Below are 21,624 nucleotides of genomic sequence, written 5' to 3'. Positions count from 1 at the left end.
TTTAATCCTTTATCCAAGTGTGAGCAAACAAAGTTTGCGCCTGAAAGTATCTTCAGGACTGGGTTAAGGTGGTACACACCAGGGCAACTCGTTGCAAAGGTGGAGCAAGCTACCAACACTCTTATCCTAGTATCTCCTATAATGCAAAACTCATCTCCTTGCGGATATGTCTATTGTTATGCATTAAGGGAAGGGCCACTACCCAGACCGGTTTCGACCTTTATTGAGGTCTCTTCAGTGGGAGCCAGGCCCAAGTCGAGATATCAGGCAGAAGCATTTGCAGGTCATCTCTACCTATAGGAATTGCCATTTGGTGTGCCACCCTTTTTTTAATAAATTACTCTGGATTTAGAGAAAGATGTTGAAAGTTTATTTTCCACTTGGTTAGAGTATAATAAATTTAGTTTAATCCTTTATCCAAGTGTGAGCAAACAAAGTTTGCGCCTGAAAGTATCTTCAGGACTGGGTTAAGGTGGTACACACCAGGGCAACTCGTTGCAAAGGTGGAGCAAGCTACCAACACTCCTATCCTAGTATCTCCTATAATGCAAAACTCATCTCCTGCAAATGCTTCTGCCTGATATCTCGACTTGGGCCTGGCTCCCACTGAAGAGACCTCAATAAAGGTCGAAACCGGTCTGGGTAGTGGCCCTTCCCTTAATGCATAACAATAGACATATCCGCAAGGAGATGAGTTTTGCATTATAGGAGATACTAGGATAGGAGTGTTGGTAGCTTGCTCCACCTTTGCAACGAGTTGCCCTGGTGTGTACCACCTTAACCCAGTCCTGAAGATACTTTCAGGCGCAAACTTTGTTTGCTCACACTTGGATAAAGGATTAAACTAAATTTATTATACTCTAACCAAGTGGAAAATAAACTTTCAACCCCAGAATTAAGTTCACCCTGGAAAAAGAGGAAAACAACAGCCTCCCTTTCCTAGACACACTAGTCACCCGCCAGCCTAATGGAACCTTGGTTTTCTCAGTTTACAGAAAACCAACCCATACAGGCAGATACATTCACCAACAATCCCACCATTCCCCCTCCCTCACAACAATATTTAGTTGTTAAGACACTATACAACAGGGCTAAACTCATCTGTTCAAATCTGGACAAATGAACTAAATCACATCCTCAACACTTTCTCAGCCAATGGCTACCCCCCCCTCCCAAAAAAAAAAAAAAAGTATTAAAACCAGTAAACCACAACCCCCTTCTCCCTCACAACAAGGATTACTCTAAATCCATCACCATTCCCTACATCTGAGGCACCTCAGAAAAAATTACAAAAATCTTAAAAAAACATGACTTGACCTCTTGTTACAGACCATATAGAAGATTGGCATCCCTTATCTGCTCCACTAAAGACCAATCACTCCCTCTAGACCTACCTGGTGTATACCAGGTCCCTTGCAGCTGTAAGTTGTCCTACTTTGGCTAAACAGGCAGGACAGCAAATATCAGAATTTCAGAACACAAGGACTACATCCAGTTTCACCAATACAGCCACTCTGTCTTGCAGACCATGCTCTAGATACACACCACAGAATATGGTGGAAGAAAGCCACAATACACCATAGCAAGTTCAAATTTGAAAGACTATTCATGGAATCAGCCTCAACCCTAAGAAACATGCCAAATCTCAACAAATTTGATTGCATGAGACTGTCCCAAATTTGGGAGGCTTACATCAGGAAATCTTCAGCCCAACGGCCAAGAATACCTACATACCCGCTAGGGGGCACCATCAGGACTTTTAGGAAAACCATAGCTTCTGATGGTTTCCTAAAAAATAATTACGTTATCATCATTTTGGCTACAAATACAGAATGAATTTCCTGAATTAACAGATAAAGCTCTGAGGTTCATTTTTTCCCTTTCCAAGTTCATATCTGTGCGAAGTTGGATTTTCGACCCTTGTAGATATTAAGACAAAGAAGAGGAACCACATTATAGATGTCGAACCACATCTGAGATTGAAATTAACAACTAGAACCAAATTTTGCTGAAATTTTATCCCACCATAAGCAATTTCACTCCTCTCATTGATAATAAATTACCTAAATTAAGTAAAAATTTATGGTATCTTTATAAATTTTGTTTTATTAAAAATAAATCTTTTTTTTTTTTTTTGTTTACATGTACATCTAAATTCAAATAAAATGGACATTTACAATGAAATATACTTTTTATTTTTTATTTATTTATTATTATTTTGATAAGGCCTATGACCTTTTGAAAGGGTTATATAGGATACCAGTGGATAGATTTTCATTTTATAAAGGTGAAGAGAGAGGATGAGAGGTCATCCATGGAAGTTGAGAGTAAATGCAGTCAAGAAAGGGTTTAAAGCTAGATTTTTCTCATAGAGATGCATGACTGGAAGTTGAGTATAGATAGTGTGAAGAAATTCAAGACAAGGTATGTAGCCTTCCTTGATGATTTCTGACTTCCTGAGATCTTGTAATAATAATAACAACAACCACAGATACATATAACCACAAATAATAACAACAACTGAATGAAAATTAAACAAACTTTGTGAGAGTAATGGCTTAAACCATCTGTATATGTTAGGGATTAAAGTGAGTTAGTAAGCGTGATGAGGGGAAATCAGTGTCACGTAATAATAACAACAATAATAAATCTATAACTGCTAGTTCATCCTCATTCATTTGACATCCAGCTGGATATCTATTAATAGGATGCACTGTGAGAAGGTTGGGATTGGACAGGTCAGAAGTCCTTTAGTTCTCCACATTCTTTACAAGGCTCTGTGGAGGTCTCCTCCTAGTTATCTAACTGTTCAGTGATTCTACAAGATTTTGAATGAAAATTAAACAAAATTTGTGAGAATAATGGCTTAAACCATCTGTGTGAGTTAGGGATTAAAGTGAGTCAATAAGAGTGATGAGGGGAAATCAATGCATAATTTTCCAAAACTGTCTTAAAAGATATTTTAGACTTACCACTCCTTGTCTGAGAACAGTAATCTGACGTAGGAAGAGTTTGAGATTTGCATAAAATAGTGGTTTAGGAAAAAAGTACAAATAATTATTTTTATATAATGATGATGTAATTTATCATGATTATCAGAATTTTATAGTTGATGCATTTTCATCAGCATAAGCACCTACTAGTCTCTTAACATGTAATAGAGCCATTTTGGATGGATTGATTTTGGCCATATTTGGTATAAGATTTTTAGATAAGAATTTGTTCAAATATTTCAGTTTTCTTTAAGCAAAAATTTTTCGTAGTTAGCATAGAATGCTGTTTTGCAGAATTTCTGATCAACAAATCTGACAACATTCTTCAGCATTTAAAAAAATTGCCATCAGTAAATTTTTTTTTTTTTAGGTAGGTTATTTATTTCAATTTGTAATTTTGGTTAATTTTTTAATATTTTTAGATACAGCTACATGATTGATAATATCATCCTTCTCATTACTGGTACCCTTCATCAGAGGCCTATTTCTGAATTAATACCTAAATGTCATCCTCTTGGCAGTTTTGATCAAATGGAGGCTATTCACATAGCATCAGTTCCAGCAGAACTCTACAATGCTGTGATTGTTGACACCCCTCTTGGTAAGTTGAATATTTTTATGAAAAACACTATCACTACTGATACATGCAATACTATTTTGCATGTGTCAATGTTGATAGTAGTGATATGTTTTAAGTTTTCATGTTTATTTCTTTGCTATGAAAGGTTTGCAAGCTTATAGTTCGCCCACCGATTTGAGGTCCCTCGACACTTCTGCGCATCTCAGAAAAAGAAGAATCCATTCCGATAATAGGGTAATCAGTCCGTATAGTGGGATGAGTTGTTTATTATTACCGGTCGGAAAATTAACTTCTCTTTTATGATTATTGTAGTTAACTATGTTGCTTGTATAACAGTTGGAAAATTTTACCTATAAAGCACGTGATTTCGCGTGTTGGCGACTAATTCGGACGTCCTTCATTTTTTTCTCCCCTTCAGCATGAATCGACTATTCTTGGAAAGACGCGAAGCAGGGACCTGGAAACGGTGGGCGAACTATATCATTCAATATTTTCCAAGTTTAAAATATTAAACCTTTAAAATTTAAAACCAGTTCTTGTGATTTGTTATCTCTGAAGATCTGAATGATTATATAGCTACCAAATGTCACTTATTAATTTCAGTTGCCATGAATCCCAAGTAATATTTTTAACATTTAAGTCTGCATAGGAAAACTGTATTTTTCAATTTAAACAATAATTGGCCAGCCTGTAATAAAAAATAATGGATTTAACTCATACTGTGGAAGTGTTGTGAAACTTGAGTGCTGGAAACAGAGTGCTTTGGAATTTTATTATGTTTCTATATACAGTATTATTATTATTATATGGGCACCTCCGTGGAGTCCGAAGACTCATTACGGTAGACCCAATCTATCATACCTCTCCTTGAATCCATTAACAGAAAAAAGCACTCACAACTGACTTTGGCAACCCATTCCACTTATTCACCACCCTCCAAGCAAAAAATCTAGTCCTCACACCTCTACCTCTACACCTTCATTCAACTTCCAGGGATGACCCCTTGTTCTGGTCCCTCTAGCCAAATGCTGAAACACTTCTTCTGTATCTGTCCTATAAAACCTTTTTAGCAACTTAAATGTTTCTATAATATCCCTGTTTTTCTCCTATCAACCAACTTCTTCAATCCACACACCTTCAATCTATCCTCATAGAGCATATTCACCATCTTGGTCACTTGCCTCTGAATCCTCTCCACCTCTTCCACATCCCCAAGAAACCCACAGGGACCAGACTTGAGCATACTGATCCAGATGTGGACATATCAAGGCCTTAACTTCCTTATATCTATTTGTTAATGTGTTCTGAAAATAGCCAAGTAATCTTATGGGCTACCATAGCTACCTTAGCAATATATCCTCTAAATTTTAACTCTGTCTACAGCTACCCCTAAATCTCTAGCTTCATCTATTTCCTGGAGTACAGTGTCATCAATAAGATGACTTGTAATCTAGTTTTCCCAAAATGTATAACTTTACATTTCTCCACATTAAACTGATACCCATTATCTTTTGCCTGTACTGACAGCCTATTTAAATTGTACTGCAAGCTTGCTACATCACCTTGATTAACTAGTACTCTACCTAATTTCACATCACCAGCACACAACTGAATATTTCCTTTTAGGTTATTTCCTATATCAGTTATGTAAAAAATTAAACAGCAATGGTCCCAGCACTGAACCTTGTGGCACACCACTGGTCGCCTGCTTTTGCCTCAATTCTCCACCTCCATATACCACTTTGGATATCTGTCCAGCAGCCACCCTCTTATACACTTAACCAGTGTCACGTCCATCCCCATTTGTTCTAATTTGCATAACAGGGTTTCATGTGGTATTCTATCAAAAGCGTTTGCAAAAATCCAGCAAAATCATTGTATAGCCATTTCCTTTATCTAACATCTGTTACCCTATTATAAAAAGTTAGTAAATTACTAAGGCATGACTGACCCTCATACAGTATCATATTTTTATCTACCCATTCTTGAATTATCTTTTTTACCAATTTTTCTAATACTTTTACCACCACACCTAATATATAATATAATTAATTTAGTTTAATCCTTTATCTAAGTGTAAGCAAACAAAGTTTGCACCTGAAGTATCTTCAGGACTGAGGCAACTCATGGTAAAGGTGGTAAAAAAACTTCCAACATCTTTCTCTGAATCCAGAGTAAAGTGAGACACCTTTTGGCAACTAATATAGATAAATATGACTTCTCCATTACTTCCACCTTAGTATTACCGCCTCTGGGTCTGGCTCCCACTGATGAGACCTCAAAGGTTGAAACCGGTCTGGGTAGTGACCTTCCCTTAATGCATAGCATTATACATGTCCGCAAGGAGATGTGCTTTGAATCATGGAAGATACTAAGACAAGTGATGAGAGCTTAGTCCACCTTTACCACGAGTTGCCTCAGTCCTGAAGATACTTCAGGTGCAAACTTTGTTTGCTTACACTTGGATAAAGGATTAAACTAAATTTATTATAGTCTAACCAAGTGGGAAAAAAACTTCCAACATCTTTCTCTAAATCCAGAGCAGTTTTTGTGTGACAACCAAAGAAGTAAGCATGTGTGAATAGAGTGTGTCAGATGTTGTGTCGTGGAACAAAGAGCCATGATAAAATTTTAATGTAAATTAGGAAAAACTGCTACCGAAGTGTACCAAGATCTAAAAAAAAAGTTTACAGGAATGACTCTCTGAACCGTGCACAGGAGTTCCACTGGTTTTCAACATTTAAAGAAGGGAAGGAGTCCCTGGAGGATGAACCATGCTGTGGATGGCCAGTTTCAGCATGGACATTAAAATGTAGTGAAAGCTAGGGAAATTGTTGCCCATGACAGGCGAATAATCACTAGGCTACTCGCTGTACTGCTTGGTGTTGGCAAGGAAATGGCCAGATTAATCTTAGAAAGAGATTTGCACAAGAGGAAGATTTGTTTGAGGTTTGTGCTGCACACATTGACACACGAACAGGGAGAGAACGGGTTGTATGTTGTCAAAGTTTCAACCGTTCAGTTGATCAAGATCGTGATGTGTTGCAAAGAATTGTCACCAGTGATAAAAGTTGGTGTTTTCAGTTTGATATGGATATGAAATGCCAGAGCATGGAATGTCTTCTTCTTGGCAGAAGAAAGCCAGGTTGCAAAAATCACATGCCAAGACAATGTTTTTTTTTCTGATCCTGCTGGAATTATCCACTGCAGATTTGTTGCTGAGGGCACTACAGTGAATGGTCAGTATTATTTAGGAGTAATGCAATGTCTGTATGCCTGCATGCAATGTGTCAGGAAAGAGCTGCTCCACACAACAATTGGTTACTGTTGCATGACAGTGTGTCTGCATACTGTGCACCTCCTGTGAAGTAGTTTCTGGCTTTGAAGTCAATCTATGTTATCAAACCTTCCCCCCCCCCCCCACAGACTTTTCCCTCTTCCCAAAGCTGAAGTGTACCTTGAAAGGGGAGCACTTCAGCGACATTGAGGACATTCAATGCGTTGCGACCCCGACACTGAAGGAGGCTCCCCTGTACAACAGATGTAAACGTTGTGTGAAGCTGGATATAATTGTTACCTCATTACTTAACAGGCACACTGTATTTGCTGGTACTGTTGTATTGCTTTTAAAAAAATACAATTAAAACTAATTAAAAACCATGTAATATGTTGGATATGATAACAATATTATTTAATAGTAATACTGTTTTGCAGCCCCATTTTTTGTATATTGCATCTCAGAACAAGATCTGGATGAAATGAATATAGAGATCACTAGGAATACTTTGTATAAGGTAAGATTTTCCATAATACTTTTGAATTGTTTCACGTTAACAATTATTTCCTGAAATGTGTTCTTAGTATATAGAAAGCTATAATAGTCTAGCATGAAATTGTCACTAGTTTCCTATCAAAAGATTTCTTCTGAATTGTTCTGGTTTGGTTGTTCTGAATTATGAGCAAAACATGAGGCCAGTTCATCTTGTCTGTTAATGAACGTGTTCAGTTTGCACATGTTCAGTGGTCAGTTTGCCTCTTTTATGAAATGGGGGGGGAGAGAATTCATGTTACCAGGAGAAAACCTGGAACAGAACACCCTCTATCTCTGTATTCAGGATGCTTATTCACCTATATTTGAATAGTCCATATAAATGCTCTTTGTCAAAGAGCTTTTATATGGGCTTTATAAATTCATGTCTTCATCAGAGAGTATAATCAGTATCAAACATACATGTTCACAGTAAAGAATTTTAATTAATAGTAAAAATTAGATACAAATATTTCAGTTTGTCTCATAAACCATCATCACTGTTAACAAATGAATAATAGAAAATTTAGAAACAACAATATAAGTGCATGGAGATTACATCTTTTCATGCAGCCATGATGAGAGCATGCCAGGTTAAAAATTATTGCACTATTATAGTTATATTTATTTATTTTTAATAATAAATAGTTTTTATGACAATTTCCTATAATTTTGACATAAAGATCATCACTGAGAGTGGAAGGTGAAGAACTTAAGAACTTTATTTAAAAAAGACATTTAAATTTGTAGTAGAAGTTTAACATCATTCAAAAGAATACTTTTGTTAGTATTATTAATTCCATATTCTGCAAAGCTAGAATTTGGCATTTATTTAGTTCGATACAAGATTGATGTTCAGAAATGTGTTTTGTGATGGAGTAATCAGTTTGTCAGAATAGGATAAATTACAGTTGCATGGAATTTGATAAACTTCAGGAAGAAATAGTAATTGTACTTTTTTTTTCCAGGCTCCTTTTACCTTCTTTTGAAGAAGGTAAAAGGAGCCTGGTTTGACAGATTTGTACATGATAGCAAAATGAAATTTGTTTAGGATAATACAAAGCATCGCATTCAGAAGTATCTTGAATGTGAGGAATAGATATCATATGAGAGCCACCTTTCTTCTTGTGGAATTGGGAGAAAAATAGTTAATTTTAAAAGTAGACATTCAGAGAAGAGGGTTTGTTTATCGGGTGGAAATTTCTAATGAAAAGATACTGCGAGAGCACGTTATGTGTGCTGTTAGCAATAATTTGATAATATTGTATTTCTGCAAAGGATGTCAAGTTGATGTCTAATGGATATAACAACCAGAGAAAGTAGGTTTGTGGATTTGTTTTACTTCTTGTTTTATGAGGACATCTAGAATGGATAAAGTTTTGCTTGATCATAGATTGTGAGTTATTGATTTTTTGGAGGAAGACTTCTTGGTTTTTGATGTGACTACTTCCAGATGGTGAAAATATCATCCATGTAATAGATCCAGAAAGAAAGTTTGAGATTTAGGACAGATCTTATCACTCCATCCATTCATTCATTGGACATCAACAGATGCCATATGGTTACTCATGCTCAGTGATGTGCCATACCAGTCCTTGGCAGGTATATATTTTTATGTCTTTGTATGCTTTTCTGGAGGCTTCAGATCTCTGAGGATCTCACCCACACACACCCCATCCATCTCATTGATGATCTATTCCTTCCTCTTTTTCCAGGAACTTTACCTTCTTATCACTATATGTTTTACATAAATGTTGGTTATAGTTGGAGATAGTGGAGAATCCAGTGCATTTCTATTTGTCTATAGAGTTTAGTTCAAACTAAAATATCCAGAATTCATAATGAATTTAAGATCTGCAGTGTGTCATGGGAATTTAGAAGTTCAAGGGTGCCAGTAAGCTGATGTCAAAATACACTCATTAGCTTCTTTAATTCTTGGGATAAAAGAGTACAGATGGTAAAAGGAGTTTAGGAGGTTGGAAAGTAATTCAGAAATTTTGTATGTAGGACTTCATATTGAGTTAACAATTGGTCTAAGAGGGTATCTGAATTTATGTAGTTTGTGCAGACCATAAATCCTGGGTAGTCTGGTATAAGTTTTTGAGCATTATCTGGATCAAGAGAGAGAGAGAGAGAGAGAGATGTTGTCCAGTTAAGTATTGAGCTTATTAAATTGACTGTTTACACCACATGTCTACCACACATTAGTCTCAGAACTCTATGGTGGACTCAGAAAGTTAGAGGCAGTCAAGGAAAAGAAGGAAGCATATGGAAAGTTCCAGGCAAGAAAGCAGAGCACTCTGTGTAACTAGCTAAACAAAAGATGTTGAAAGTTTATTTTTCACTTGGTTAGAGTATAATAAATTTAGTTTAATCCTTTATCCAAGTGTGAGCAAACAAAGTTTGCACCTGAAAGTATCTTCAGGACTGGGATAAGGTGGTACAACACCAGGGCAACTCGTTGCAAAGGTGGAGCAAGATACCAACACTCCTATCTCAGTATCTCCTATAATGCAAAACACATCTCCTTGTGGATATGTCTAATGTTATGCATTAAGGGAAGGGCCACTACCCAGACTAGTTTCGACCTTTATTGAGGTCTCTTCAGTGGTAGCCAGGCCCAAGCTGAGATACCAGGCAGAAGCATTCGCAGGTCATCTCTACCTATAGGAGTTGCCAAATGGTGTTGTACCACCTTACCCCAGTCCTGAAGATACTTTCAGGTGCAAACTTTGTTTGCTCACACTTGGATAAAGGATTAAACTAAATTTATTATACTCTAACCAAGTGAAAAATAAACTTTCAACATCTTTCTCTAAATCCAGAGTAATTTATTAAAAAAGGGTGGCACACCATTTGGCAACTCCTATAGGAGAGATGACCTGCGAATGCTTCTGCCTGGTATCTCAGCTTGGGCCTGGCTTCCACTGAAGAGACCTCAATAAAGGTCGAAACTAATCTGGGTAGTGGCCCTTCCCTTAATGCATAACATTAGACATATCCGCAAGGAGATGTGTTTTGCATTATAGGAGATACTGAGACAGGAGTGTTCGTAGCTTGCTCCACCTTTGCAACGAGTTGCCCTGGTGTTGTACCACCTTACCCCAGTCCTGAAGATACTTTCAGGTGCAAACTTTGTTTGCTCACACTTGGATAAAGGATTAAACTAAATTTATTATAGCTAAACAAAAGTCACGGGGACACTTTGGTACAGAAAATAAATATCAGGAAGGTGGCAAAATATTCTGGAAACTTGAAAAAGCTTAGAAATGGAGAAAAAAGTACTGTAAAAGGAATCAGAGATGAAAAAATGACATGAAAGCTGAAGATAAAGATATTCTTGACATATGGAATAATTAATTTTAAAGATTACTAAATGAAATAAGCAGTGACATCATGCTATCACTGCTTGTTTCCTTTAGTAATAATAGCATGGTGGTAGAAAACTCCCAACAAGAATGCAGTCAGGAATGCATATTCATTATTGAAGTAGAAAAAGTCATCAAAAACCTAAGTTATCTACTTCAGCTAGATAACATTCAACCAAAAATGCTCAAATATGTAGATATAACAGTTTTTCAGTGGCTGCATTGCATAATTCAGAAGGCCTGATCAGAGGATTGAATTCCAGATGATTGGAGCAGAGTTCTCATAGTAGTACCCATTTATAAAAAGGAAAATAAAACAATGTGAGAATTACAGAAGTATTTCCTTACTGAGTGTTCCTGGTAAGATTTATGCAAGTATGCTTGAAAAATGGCTAAGAACATTTGTGGAAGGGAAGCTTGTGAAGAACAAGCTGGATTCAGACCAAATATTGGTTGCCAGAAGATTTTTTCACTTTAAGACAAATAGTTGAGAAATCTTGGGAGTATAACAAAGATTTGTATGCAAGTTTTGTTGATCTGGAAAAGGCATATGAGAAGGTGTGAAGAGTAAAGCTCTTCAAAATACTATAGTTATATGGTGTCAGTTCATTATATTGAGTAATTAATAGCCTCTATTTAAGCTGTAAGTCAGCAGTTAGAATTGAAGGAGATACAGAAAAATGGTTTGATGTTAGATTAGGTGTGCAACAAGGATTCACATTATCTCCACTGTCATTCATTATCTGTATTGATCACATTATGAAGTTCAAAATTGGCATTGTTAATCTTAGTTCTTTACTTTATGCAGATGATGTTATACTTCTGAATAAATCCAGTACAAATCTGCAAGAGTCCCTGACTAAATTGAATAACTGTTGTAATAAATTTGGTATGAAATTCAGTAATAAAAAGACAGATAATGAAAATAGGCAGAAACATTCAAAACCTCAACTGCATCCTGAATGGTGAACCTATAGAACAACTAAAACATTTCAGCTATTTAGGTACAATTTTTAGTGAAAATGGCAAATTAAATATGGAAACAGATAACAGAATTAATGAAGCTTGTATGGAAATCAGCCAAAATTTATATACAACAAGAAAGAAATTAGTCAAAACATTAAATTAGCTGTGTTCAAACTAATTTTAACTTATGAATCCGAGAGCTGTGTTGGAAATAAAACACTTGATCAAAGACTGGAGACCTCTGATATGAGAGTTCTGAGAAAGTGGAGTGAACAGATGGCATCAATGGCAGTATCACATTAAAAACAAGGATATTAGGAAAGAACTTGACATTGTTAGCATCCAGGAATGTGTTAGCAGAGCTAATTTCAGGTGGTTTGGTCACTTAAACGGAATGGGAGAGAAAAGATTAGGAAAACAAATGTTCTTTGTCAGGTTGGCAAGAGAAAGACAATAGCAAAGATGGATTGATACAGAAAAATGTTCCTTAAGAAACAGAAGTATAAGATATAATAATGTTGGAGTCTTGACAGATAACAGATTAATTTGGAGGAAAAATTGTTAACCAGAAGTTAGTAATGCTATAACTGTTTCATGTACATCATCAGGAATTTGATCAAGTTGACTGGTGGTAGGAGAATATAGCAGTACAGGTATTATGATCTCAGAGAAGAGCATCCATTTTTTGTTTGCATGCAGTAGGTCTAGAACTCAGTGTTGGAAGGTAGTTGAGGTGTATCAGGTGTTTCAGCAATGATCCAGCTTCCCCTATTGGCTTGATTTGTGTAGCCAAAGATGTGGAGCCAGTTTGTGTTAAGAACATTAGTCTCTTAGGATGATTATCTTACAGTTTGGATACTTAGACTGTATGAAATCAACTTTCAGGAAAATAATTGAAAAGAGTAGCATGGTTACCTGAATTAGAACAAACAAGAAAAGCAGCAAATAAAAGCTGCAAAGTGAGGTATGGTTTGTAAGATGATCAGGAAGCCACCTACATTTGTATTACCATTGAGTTCAGTCTCATGATATCTAGCAGCCAGCATGCAGAAACTACTTTAATGCTGTACCCTGAAATGGAGGCAGTTCTGGTTCCCTAATTCTCATTAATTAGTGTGTTAAGCATACTCGGCATACTGGAGGTGAAAAGTGGCTAGTGCCATATTTTGTCTCCAGAGTAGTCTGTGGGATCAGGGAGAAGAAACCACAGACTACTCTGAAGACAAAACATGGCACTAGCCACTTTTCACCTCCATTAAACAAGGCTGTGGTATTTCACTAGATGGTGAAAGATGTCTGCCACCTAGAAATCTGATTGCATTTCCTCTAATTAGGGAAGATATACATATAGGGTGATAATACTCACCTTAGCAGAGCCACATTTGTGGAAACAGGCCATCCCACGAGAAGGAGAGATTGACTACTAGTGAGGTTATATATCACACATCTCCAGCAACTCATTAATGGCCTGAACTGCTAACACATTTGGGGTAGTGGTGATCGGATCTCAGATGCTCTCTAAGATTGCTTCATGTTAATCAGAAGAGGGCAGTCAGATTAATTCATGACCCCCTGTCATGGATCCACTGCAGTCCCTCTCTCTTAGACATTTCTTTCTTATGCCTGTTCTCCAGGAACTTTCATTAATAGTGCTCTGCTGAACTGCCCACTGTCTTTCATCTTCTTTATTCTAAAACTAAGAACAAGAGCATCTGCTGGTTGATATTTATTTACGTTCCAGCTTGAAACTTATTGAACTGACTTCTTTTCCTCTTTCATTCCATCTACCCATCTGTCTTCTGCAACCTTCAGCTGTTTAAAAATCGCCCTCTTGCCCATACACAGCACTGTGATCTTTTGTGTATGGGTCAGACATAAAAAATAAAATAATATTAATAGTAGATATCCTGTACATCCATCAAGGGTACATATCCGGAAATGAAGAAACTGATTTCACTGGAATAAGATGATCAGTCTTATGCCATACAATATTTTTGTTTGACATTATGCCTCTCAAGAAAATGTCCTCATAAGCTGGTTCCCTGATTTCTGGGAGTTAAAACCTTCTCATTTACTGAGAGAGAGAAATCTGGCTCCACGATCACTAATTTAGCCTTGTGAATATTTTTTTTAACAGGATTCTCTTCCATTGATTCTATCCTCTTCCTTTCAATAATTATTCACTGAATAATCATATCAGTAGTTTTTCCAATTTGTGAATACAATTTTTTTAACCAAATACTCAACCCATATGTTCAAAGTGGGTTGAACAAAAATACAAAGACTTCCAGGAAGTTTGGCTCATCAAGGGAGGCAATATATCATCCACACCAGCTGTTTTTCTTGAACTAATGCATACTATCTTCATTCACTCCCATCAAAAGCAAGCCATTCCAATCATTCATCACTTTATTAGAAAAATATCTGACTGTCATCCCTTTGATGTCCTCTCATCCTCTCCAATCTTCCACAAATGAAAAATTCTATCTGCTGGTATCCTATATAACTCTTTCAGAAGTTTGTAGGTGTCTGTCGTAGCAGCTCCTCTCTTTGCAAGTGTCTTCAGTCCATACTTTCTCAATCTCTTCCTATAATATACATTTCAGTCCTAGTTCATTTTTAACGCCTTTTGCACCCTCTCAGCTGTATTATCTGCATCATCTTAAACCAGAAATTGTTTTATGGCCTTGTAAAGAGGCAAAATAAATTCCTTTTATAGCAGTGTAGTTATTGTCTGAGTCATTTTTGCAATCTTTGCTATATGGTCCCTGAACTTTAACTTCCTCTATTCCGAGATTTCTAGTCTGATCAGTTTCTTCTAGCATAATCTGAACAGTGTAATTATGCTATTGGATATCTTATCATGCCAAAGTGCATAACTTTGTATTGACTAACTTAACTATTAGACATTTTCAAATGTCTATACTTTCAGCCTGTTCCAATGATTTTGTAAGTGTTGCATGTCAGTTGCTTACCTAATGGCCTTGCTTATCTTTGCATCATTAGCAGATGGCTGTATACCTCCTGTCATTCATATAAAAATCAAATAACAGTAAACCAAAGACAGATCCCTAGAATACTACACCATTGGTCACCTTAAATTTTTCATACTCGCTCCCTCATGCCCTACTGTTTCATATCTCGCTCAGCTCCTCTCTTATCCAAGCTAATAGCTTATAATCCAATTCCACATCCTCCAACATATGCAACAGCTTTCCATGGTGTATCATCCATTTCTCTTGTCTAACTTAACCATAACATTATTGTGAAATGCAAGCAAGTTACTTAAATGTGACCCTCCCTTGGTAAACCCACACCATTTATTACAGAGTATAGATTTTCTTTTCTTCCACCCCCTTTCTGTATGCAAGCTCTTACTGACTTTTCCATAATTCTTCACCTACCACCCCAGAGATGGGATTATCATACATTCTTCTTTCTCTTCCAGTGTAATCTTCCCTGTGCTGAGACTCAAATTATATAACTTAATGATATCTTATTGCCAAATTCTTATTAAGTTTGTGCAACAACACGAGTACCTTTATACACCTGAGTTTCTACCCTAACTGGACTCCATGTTGCATACATCCGGTTGATTGCTCTTAGCAAAATTGGTACTCTGCTTGAACAATCTCTTCTGCATCTGCTGCTCACATCATACCATCCACATGCAGTAGTTATTCTTTCATATTCATTCTTTATTTATTTGCTGCATAACGATAGTATTCTTTTGGGTTGTCTTTAGCTTGTAGAGTCTGTTTCTTTTCATACTAGCTTTCCATACAATACTTGTAACACTTCTGGCCTGTACCTTATAATCAGCAGTGTGCCTGGGTCTTTGACACCCTTGGCAAATTCGTAGATATGCACTTATTTTAGTGTGACAATTTGATAATTATAATTGGTAAAATATCCTGTCACTAGTTTTTGGGTAGGAGTGAAAGTGAAATTATGGTCAGCTAAGTAAAATACTGTGTGCTACCACAGCATTATCTTAGTATTTTCTTAATGCTTCTCATGCATTGTGAGTAATCTTCTAGTATTCTCATCAAGAAACCAATTTCGTGCTACCACATAGTATTCTCTTCTTTGTAGTTCAGCACATAATCTATCCTAAATGGGATATCCATATGCATAGCCATTTCCTGGGTCAATACATCATGATCTCTGTCAGCCAGAAGCAGAACAGTCACATTTAACTGAAATTCCTTCTGATAGTAAAATCAGGCCTAACTCTGTTTGACCTAGAGTTCCTTCTGTCACATGCTACTTGAGGATATTTTCTCAGAACAGCCCAGTAAATTTGGCTCTATATTTCTCATGAGATTTCACTGCTATCCAATCATTCTTTGGTTAATTAAAGTCACCAGTGATTACCTGTTTAGCACCCATTAGGTTGGGATTTTTTACAATGCATTTCGTTTCACCAGTAGCCTATCTACTAAGCTGGTAGACACCCCACCATGATTCATTATTTGATCTGTTAGACTCCACCTCACACCAGATAGCTTGAAACTCACTGCTACATGGAAAATTGTTACTAATGTTGCAGTCATAGCTTTCTACTTTAACTGAACTAAAATCATCTACATTATTAGCAGTATCTCCTCTCCCATCTTGCCTGTCCTTCTTAAAATATAACTCTTCACACCTGATTTCAGTTAGTATTTCTGCCTTTGAAATCCAGTTCTCACTAATTTCTTACAATCTGAGACTCCAAATTCATTGAGGCAATAAACACTAACTCTTTGTGATACTCCTGCATTTGTATGTAGAACTAATAAGTTACCAGGTTTTATATATATATATATACACTCACATGTGTAGTTTGCATGACCCTGTTGGACGAATTGCAGAACTATATTCATGTTTAATTTTTCACTTATGCAGATATCCTTGCACATCTTTAATAAGTCCAAATCATACAACTACACAATCATCCTTTTATCTTAATCACTTTTTATGATTATGTACATTCATATCATTAACAGAGTTGTATAACTTAATCAAATTTATGCATTAAATTCTCACCATTCCTTCCATCATGATCTAGTTTCTCTGACTGCCTATTAGGTCTCATACCAATAAATAATTTTTCTGGGTTCCTGGTACAAGAAGCATTCAAGTGCAGACTGTGTCTCTTATATGAATCTATTCTTCACTCAGACTCTACACATCTGAAAACTTGCAGCCATTTTTTCTATGCTTCCCCCACATTGAATCATTTGCCATTATAACCTTTCTTAATTCAGTACTTTTATATCTTGGTATTAGACTAATAATTTTTTCTCTCACTTCTTCCAGCAATTCTTTCATGTGCCCTATAATGTTGTATATTTATTGATAGTTAAAGTATTTGTACCTACATAAACTACCATCTCTGTTCTTTTTTTCAAAAAATTGCATTTGTTATTTTTTTTGATTTAACTTCTAAAAAGCTTGAAGTAGTAATACAGTAATCAATGCCATGTTTTATAAGTGAAATGCTATACCATAATGTATCCTTCCTTTTATATTCTACTTACCTGATTATCATTACTCAGTATCTTGCAGATTTCAGTACTTCATTGCTGCTTATCTTTCTTGACTTTCTTACTTATCTGCCCACATTGTATGTAATAATTTGTTTTAGTCTGGAGATGTTGAAAGGAATTCATTTTCAACATCCTTGTTTGTATCAGTGTATTGCCATGTTTCAGTTCAGTGGGACTAGCCTTCATGTTCTTAGCTTCAATATTCAGGTTAGTGTTATTTTCTACCCTATCTAACACTTGAAAACTGAGGGGGAAGTTCATTTTTAGTGGTAGCTGATCAGTGATGTTGGCCCAAGATTATCACTAATTATAGATGGCATTTGATGAAAAGATGGCAGATAGTGCCACCCTCTCTTATGGTCCATAACCTTAACACAAAATATATTTGTCTGAAATATTGTGGGTTTTATGATTGATTTTCTAGTTTACGGGAGGAAAACCTGAGTTTCTGGGAGAAAAAACCTGCTTGCCCATGCCAAAGATTGACTAACTCGGGAACCAGTTAAAGAAAGGGCTTAAAAAAAAAAAAAAAAAAGTTCAAATTTAGTCAGTGACTAGACTGAGAATGGCTTTCTTCACACAGTCTAGTACCAGTGCAAATGCCACCTCCACAGAGCTATGCTGTACTGTGTTTTGTGCCATTTTATGACACTACTTTTTGCAATATGTTAACAAATATATTAGTATATATACCAAATAGAAAAATACAAAAAAAATCAATAGTAACACTAATTATACTAAAACATTTAAAAAGTCAACTATTTTACAAGAGCATTAAACAAACAAACTTTCACAGTATAGTCTCAAACCTGTGTACAGTATAAAATTCTTGCAAGACTTTTATGCTGTACATGGTAATGCATCAGGAGGCTTCCTCACCAGCTAGCACAAATAATCTGGCTGTCCCTTACTATGCCAATACAGATTATGTCTGTAGGGAATAGAATATAGTTTGTATGCATAAAAACTGTCAAGCCATGCAGCAGAGAGCAAAGGCTCTCTTTCTCTATTTGTGTGTGTGTGTGTGTGGTGGGTGCGCGTGCACATGTCAGAGAGAGAGAGAGAGAAGCATGCTGGTGGGGCTATCACTCACAATACATGCTCCTACTCTTTAACTCTTTCTCAGCACAAATCAAGCATGGAAATCATAAATAATTTCATAACACTGCAGATCAGAAAAAAAACTTCCTCAAAAAATGGTGCACTAAATTTTTTATTATTATTAAGAGAGATGAGTCTCGATGAGTTCCTGACTCCAGGGAGTCAGGAACTCATCGAGAGATGATACTATTCACGCCAGCTGTCATACCTGTTCTTGAATTCGTTCACACTACTTGCACACTGTTACACCCTGATAACTTAAGAATGTGAAATTTTCAGTTATCATGATGTAACAAGAGAAGAAATAAAAACCCTGTATAGATAACTAAGTAAGCAAGCTTGTTCCTAAGCAGATATCGTTAAGAGCCTTTGAAAGTAACGAATACAAAAAAAAATAAAAAGAAAGAAAAACATGCTTGCATCCAAGTGAAAAATATAGCTGAAATTGTTTGTTGAACTAAATAAAAAAAAAGAAGGGAATTTTATTACAGTTGTGATATGATAAAATAAGGTTAAGTAAAGCAAAGAAGATTAGTCATAGAATTTTGTATGTGAGAGGCTAGTTGTTTTTACACTTGAAATAAGAGATTAAAGATTTGAGTTTAATTCTTAGAAAATTTTGGAAAGGGATTAATTTAGTATAGATGACATAGAGGTTAGCTCAAACAAAAACCAAAGCTCAAGGTTATAATTCCCGAATTGAGACTTCATCGTGTGCACACGGACTGCATGATGTTTTGGCAAAAAAATACCACTCTAATTGGTCAGTGAAATTGACTCCAGTAAGGTGGGAAGAAAAGAAATTGAAGAAGGTGTCGGTAGGGGTTATCGTAGGAACACCCCCCCCCCCCCAAGTGGCTTTTTTCCTTGGAGTTTTTCTTCACGAGTCTTCGTGTAGGTCTCACGCGGTTTTCCTGAGTGATGGGTTAGGAGTTTCTCCGTCCAACACAATAAGGAAACAAAGTGTGCAGGATTTTGATTGCAGGATTGTGTGTGGCTTTTTTCCTTGGAGTTTTTCTTCACGAGTCTTCGTGTAGGTCTCGCGGTTTTCCTGAGTGATGGGTTAGGAGTTTCTCCGTCCAACACAATAAGGAAACAAAGTGTGCAGGATTTTGATTCCGTGTTCCTATTGTAAGAAATGAGGGACGCCGTTTAGTTAAAAAAGAAAGAAGATAATGTCAGTGTGTTTCATCATCCAGTGATTGTAACGAAAGAAAGAAAATTCTGTAAAGAAGTCAGTGCCCACGTGGTGAATTTCACAGCCATAGAATAGATGATCCTATGTATGTCCTTGATTGAAGAATGTAAGGTAAAGATTGCGAAAGCCCATCTTAGTGCCAAAGGAACTTAGGAGTGATAAGTTATAGAAGAGTTCGTCCTAAGAAGGTAAAATATCGGAAAGAGTAGAGACCAGTGTAAAAGACCCAAGTCAAAAGGTACTGTAAAAATCTCGTGTCAATTCAAATCATATGTAACCGTAGTCATTGTTCAATTACTAAACAGTTGAAAGGATTAATGAGAATTATACTAGGACTTTAGTACATGTCAAACTAGAATAAAAATGAGCTTGTTACTATTAATTAATACGTATTCATGTGCCTAGAGATTTATGCATGTACATTGTATTTTAATTAAGAGAGTTTTAAAGGTCAAAAGTGTGTATTAGCTCAGCAAAAGGATAATTTTAATCCATATTGTCTTAGTGAAAAAATTAGAGTAACTGATTATATATGTCCTAGAAAATACAGAATTATAGCGTGATCAAACCAGTAAGGGGTTAGAGAAAGGATCAACTAGTTCTAGGATTATACATGTTTGTATGTATAGAATCTGTTATGGCGATATGATCACAATTCTCATGTAGGATTTTAACTTAATACTTGTGTTTAGCTAGTGAAAATTTGTATTATATATTCATCATCATCATCATCATCATCAAATTCCTGCCATGTACCCTCAAGGGGTGTACAGGATATGACAGTACTACATGAAAAATTTACATCATTACTAACTTCCTATCTACAATTTTCCTCCAAATCAGTCTGTTACTTGTCAAGACTACAACATTATCAGATCTCATATATTTCTGTCGTCTAACGCACTTTGTACCGTATCAATCCACCTATATCTTGGTCTTCCTCTGGGTCGTTTTCCTGCCAACCTGGCAGAGAACACTTGTTTTGCTAATCTTTCCTCTCCCATTCTATTTAAGTGACCATACCACCTGAGATTAGCTCTGCTAATGCATTCCTGGATGCTGACAATGTCAAGTTCTTTCCTAATATCCTCATTTTTAATATGATATTGCCATTGATGCCATCTGTTCACGCCTCTAATCTTTCTCAGGACTCTCATATCTGCGGTCTCTAGTCTTTGGTCAAGTGTTTTACTTCTGACCCAGCTCTCAGATCCATAAGTTAAAACTGGTTTGAACACTGTCTTGTATACAGCTAATTTAGTGTTCCGACTAATTTCTTTCTTATTCCATATGAACTTATTCAATTGACTTCCCACCATACCAGCTTTGCTGATTCTGTTGTCTATTTCTATATTTAATTTACCATCTTCAGTAAAAATCGTGCCTAAGTAACTTAAATGTTTTACTTGTTCCACAGGTTCTCCATTCACAACACAGTTGACATTTTCAATGATTCTGCCTATTTTCATTGTCTTTGTCTTTTTATTGCTGACCTTCATACCATATCTATTACAACAGTTATTCAATTTAGTCAGAGAATCTTGAAGACTTTTAGCGGATTTATTTAGAAGTATAACATCATCCGCATAAAGCAAAGAGCTGACATTAACATCTCCAATTTTGATATCAGGTTTAATACCACTTTCCTTCATAATGTGATCCATATAGATAATGAATAACAGAGGGGATAATGTACATCCTTGTCTCACACCAGATTTAACATTAAACCATCTTCCTATACTTCCTTCAATTCTAACTGCTGACTTACAACTCAAATAAAGACTAACTATTGCTTGATATAATGCCCCATTGACACCATATAACTGCAGCGTATTGAATAGCTTCTCTCTTGGCACCTTGTCATATGCCTTTTCCAAATCGACAAAACTTAAATACAGATCTTTGTTATATTCCCATGCTTTCTCGACTATTTGTCGTAAAGTGAAGATCTGATCCTGACAGCCTCTATTTGGCCTGAATCCAGCTTGTTCTTCACCAAGCTTTTCTTCCACAATTCTTCTCAACCGTTTCTCAAGTATACTTGCATAGATCTTGCCAGGAACACTCAGTAGGGAA

General features: G+C 36.2%; 1 protein-coding gene across 1 annotated transcript in view; it reads left to right on the top strand.

Moving 5' to 3' along the window:
- VhaAC39-1 (V-type proton ATPase subunit VhaAC39-1) overlaps positions 1–21,624 on the top strand; it is a 108,238-nt gene that overhangs the window by 14,066 nt on the left and 72,548 nt on the right. The window contains exons 3-4 of the mRNA XM_090408600.1: positions 3,416–3,594; positions 7,288–7,367. Of these exons, the coding sequence (XP_090264726.1) occupies positions 3,416–3,594; positions 7,288–7,367 (259 nt within the window). The remainder of the gene's footprint in view (positions 1–3,415; positions 3,595–7,287; positions 7,368–21,624) is intronic.

This window comes from Typopeltis vanoorti, chromosome 18 (genome assembly GCF_054136105.1).
Source record: "Typopeltis vanoorti isolate ZY-2024b chromosome 18, IOZ_Tvanoo_1.0, whole genome shotgun sequence".
NCBI classification, from domain to species: domain Eukaryota; kingdom Metazoa; phylum Arthropoda; class Arachnida; order Uropygi; family Thelyphonidae; genus Typopeltis; species Typopeltis vanoorti.
Note: the sequence above shows the minus strand (reverse complement) of the source record. Positions and strands in the feature narration are given on the sequence as shown.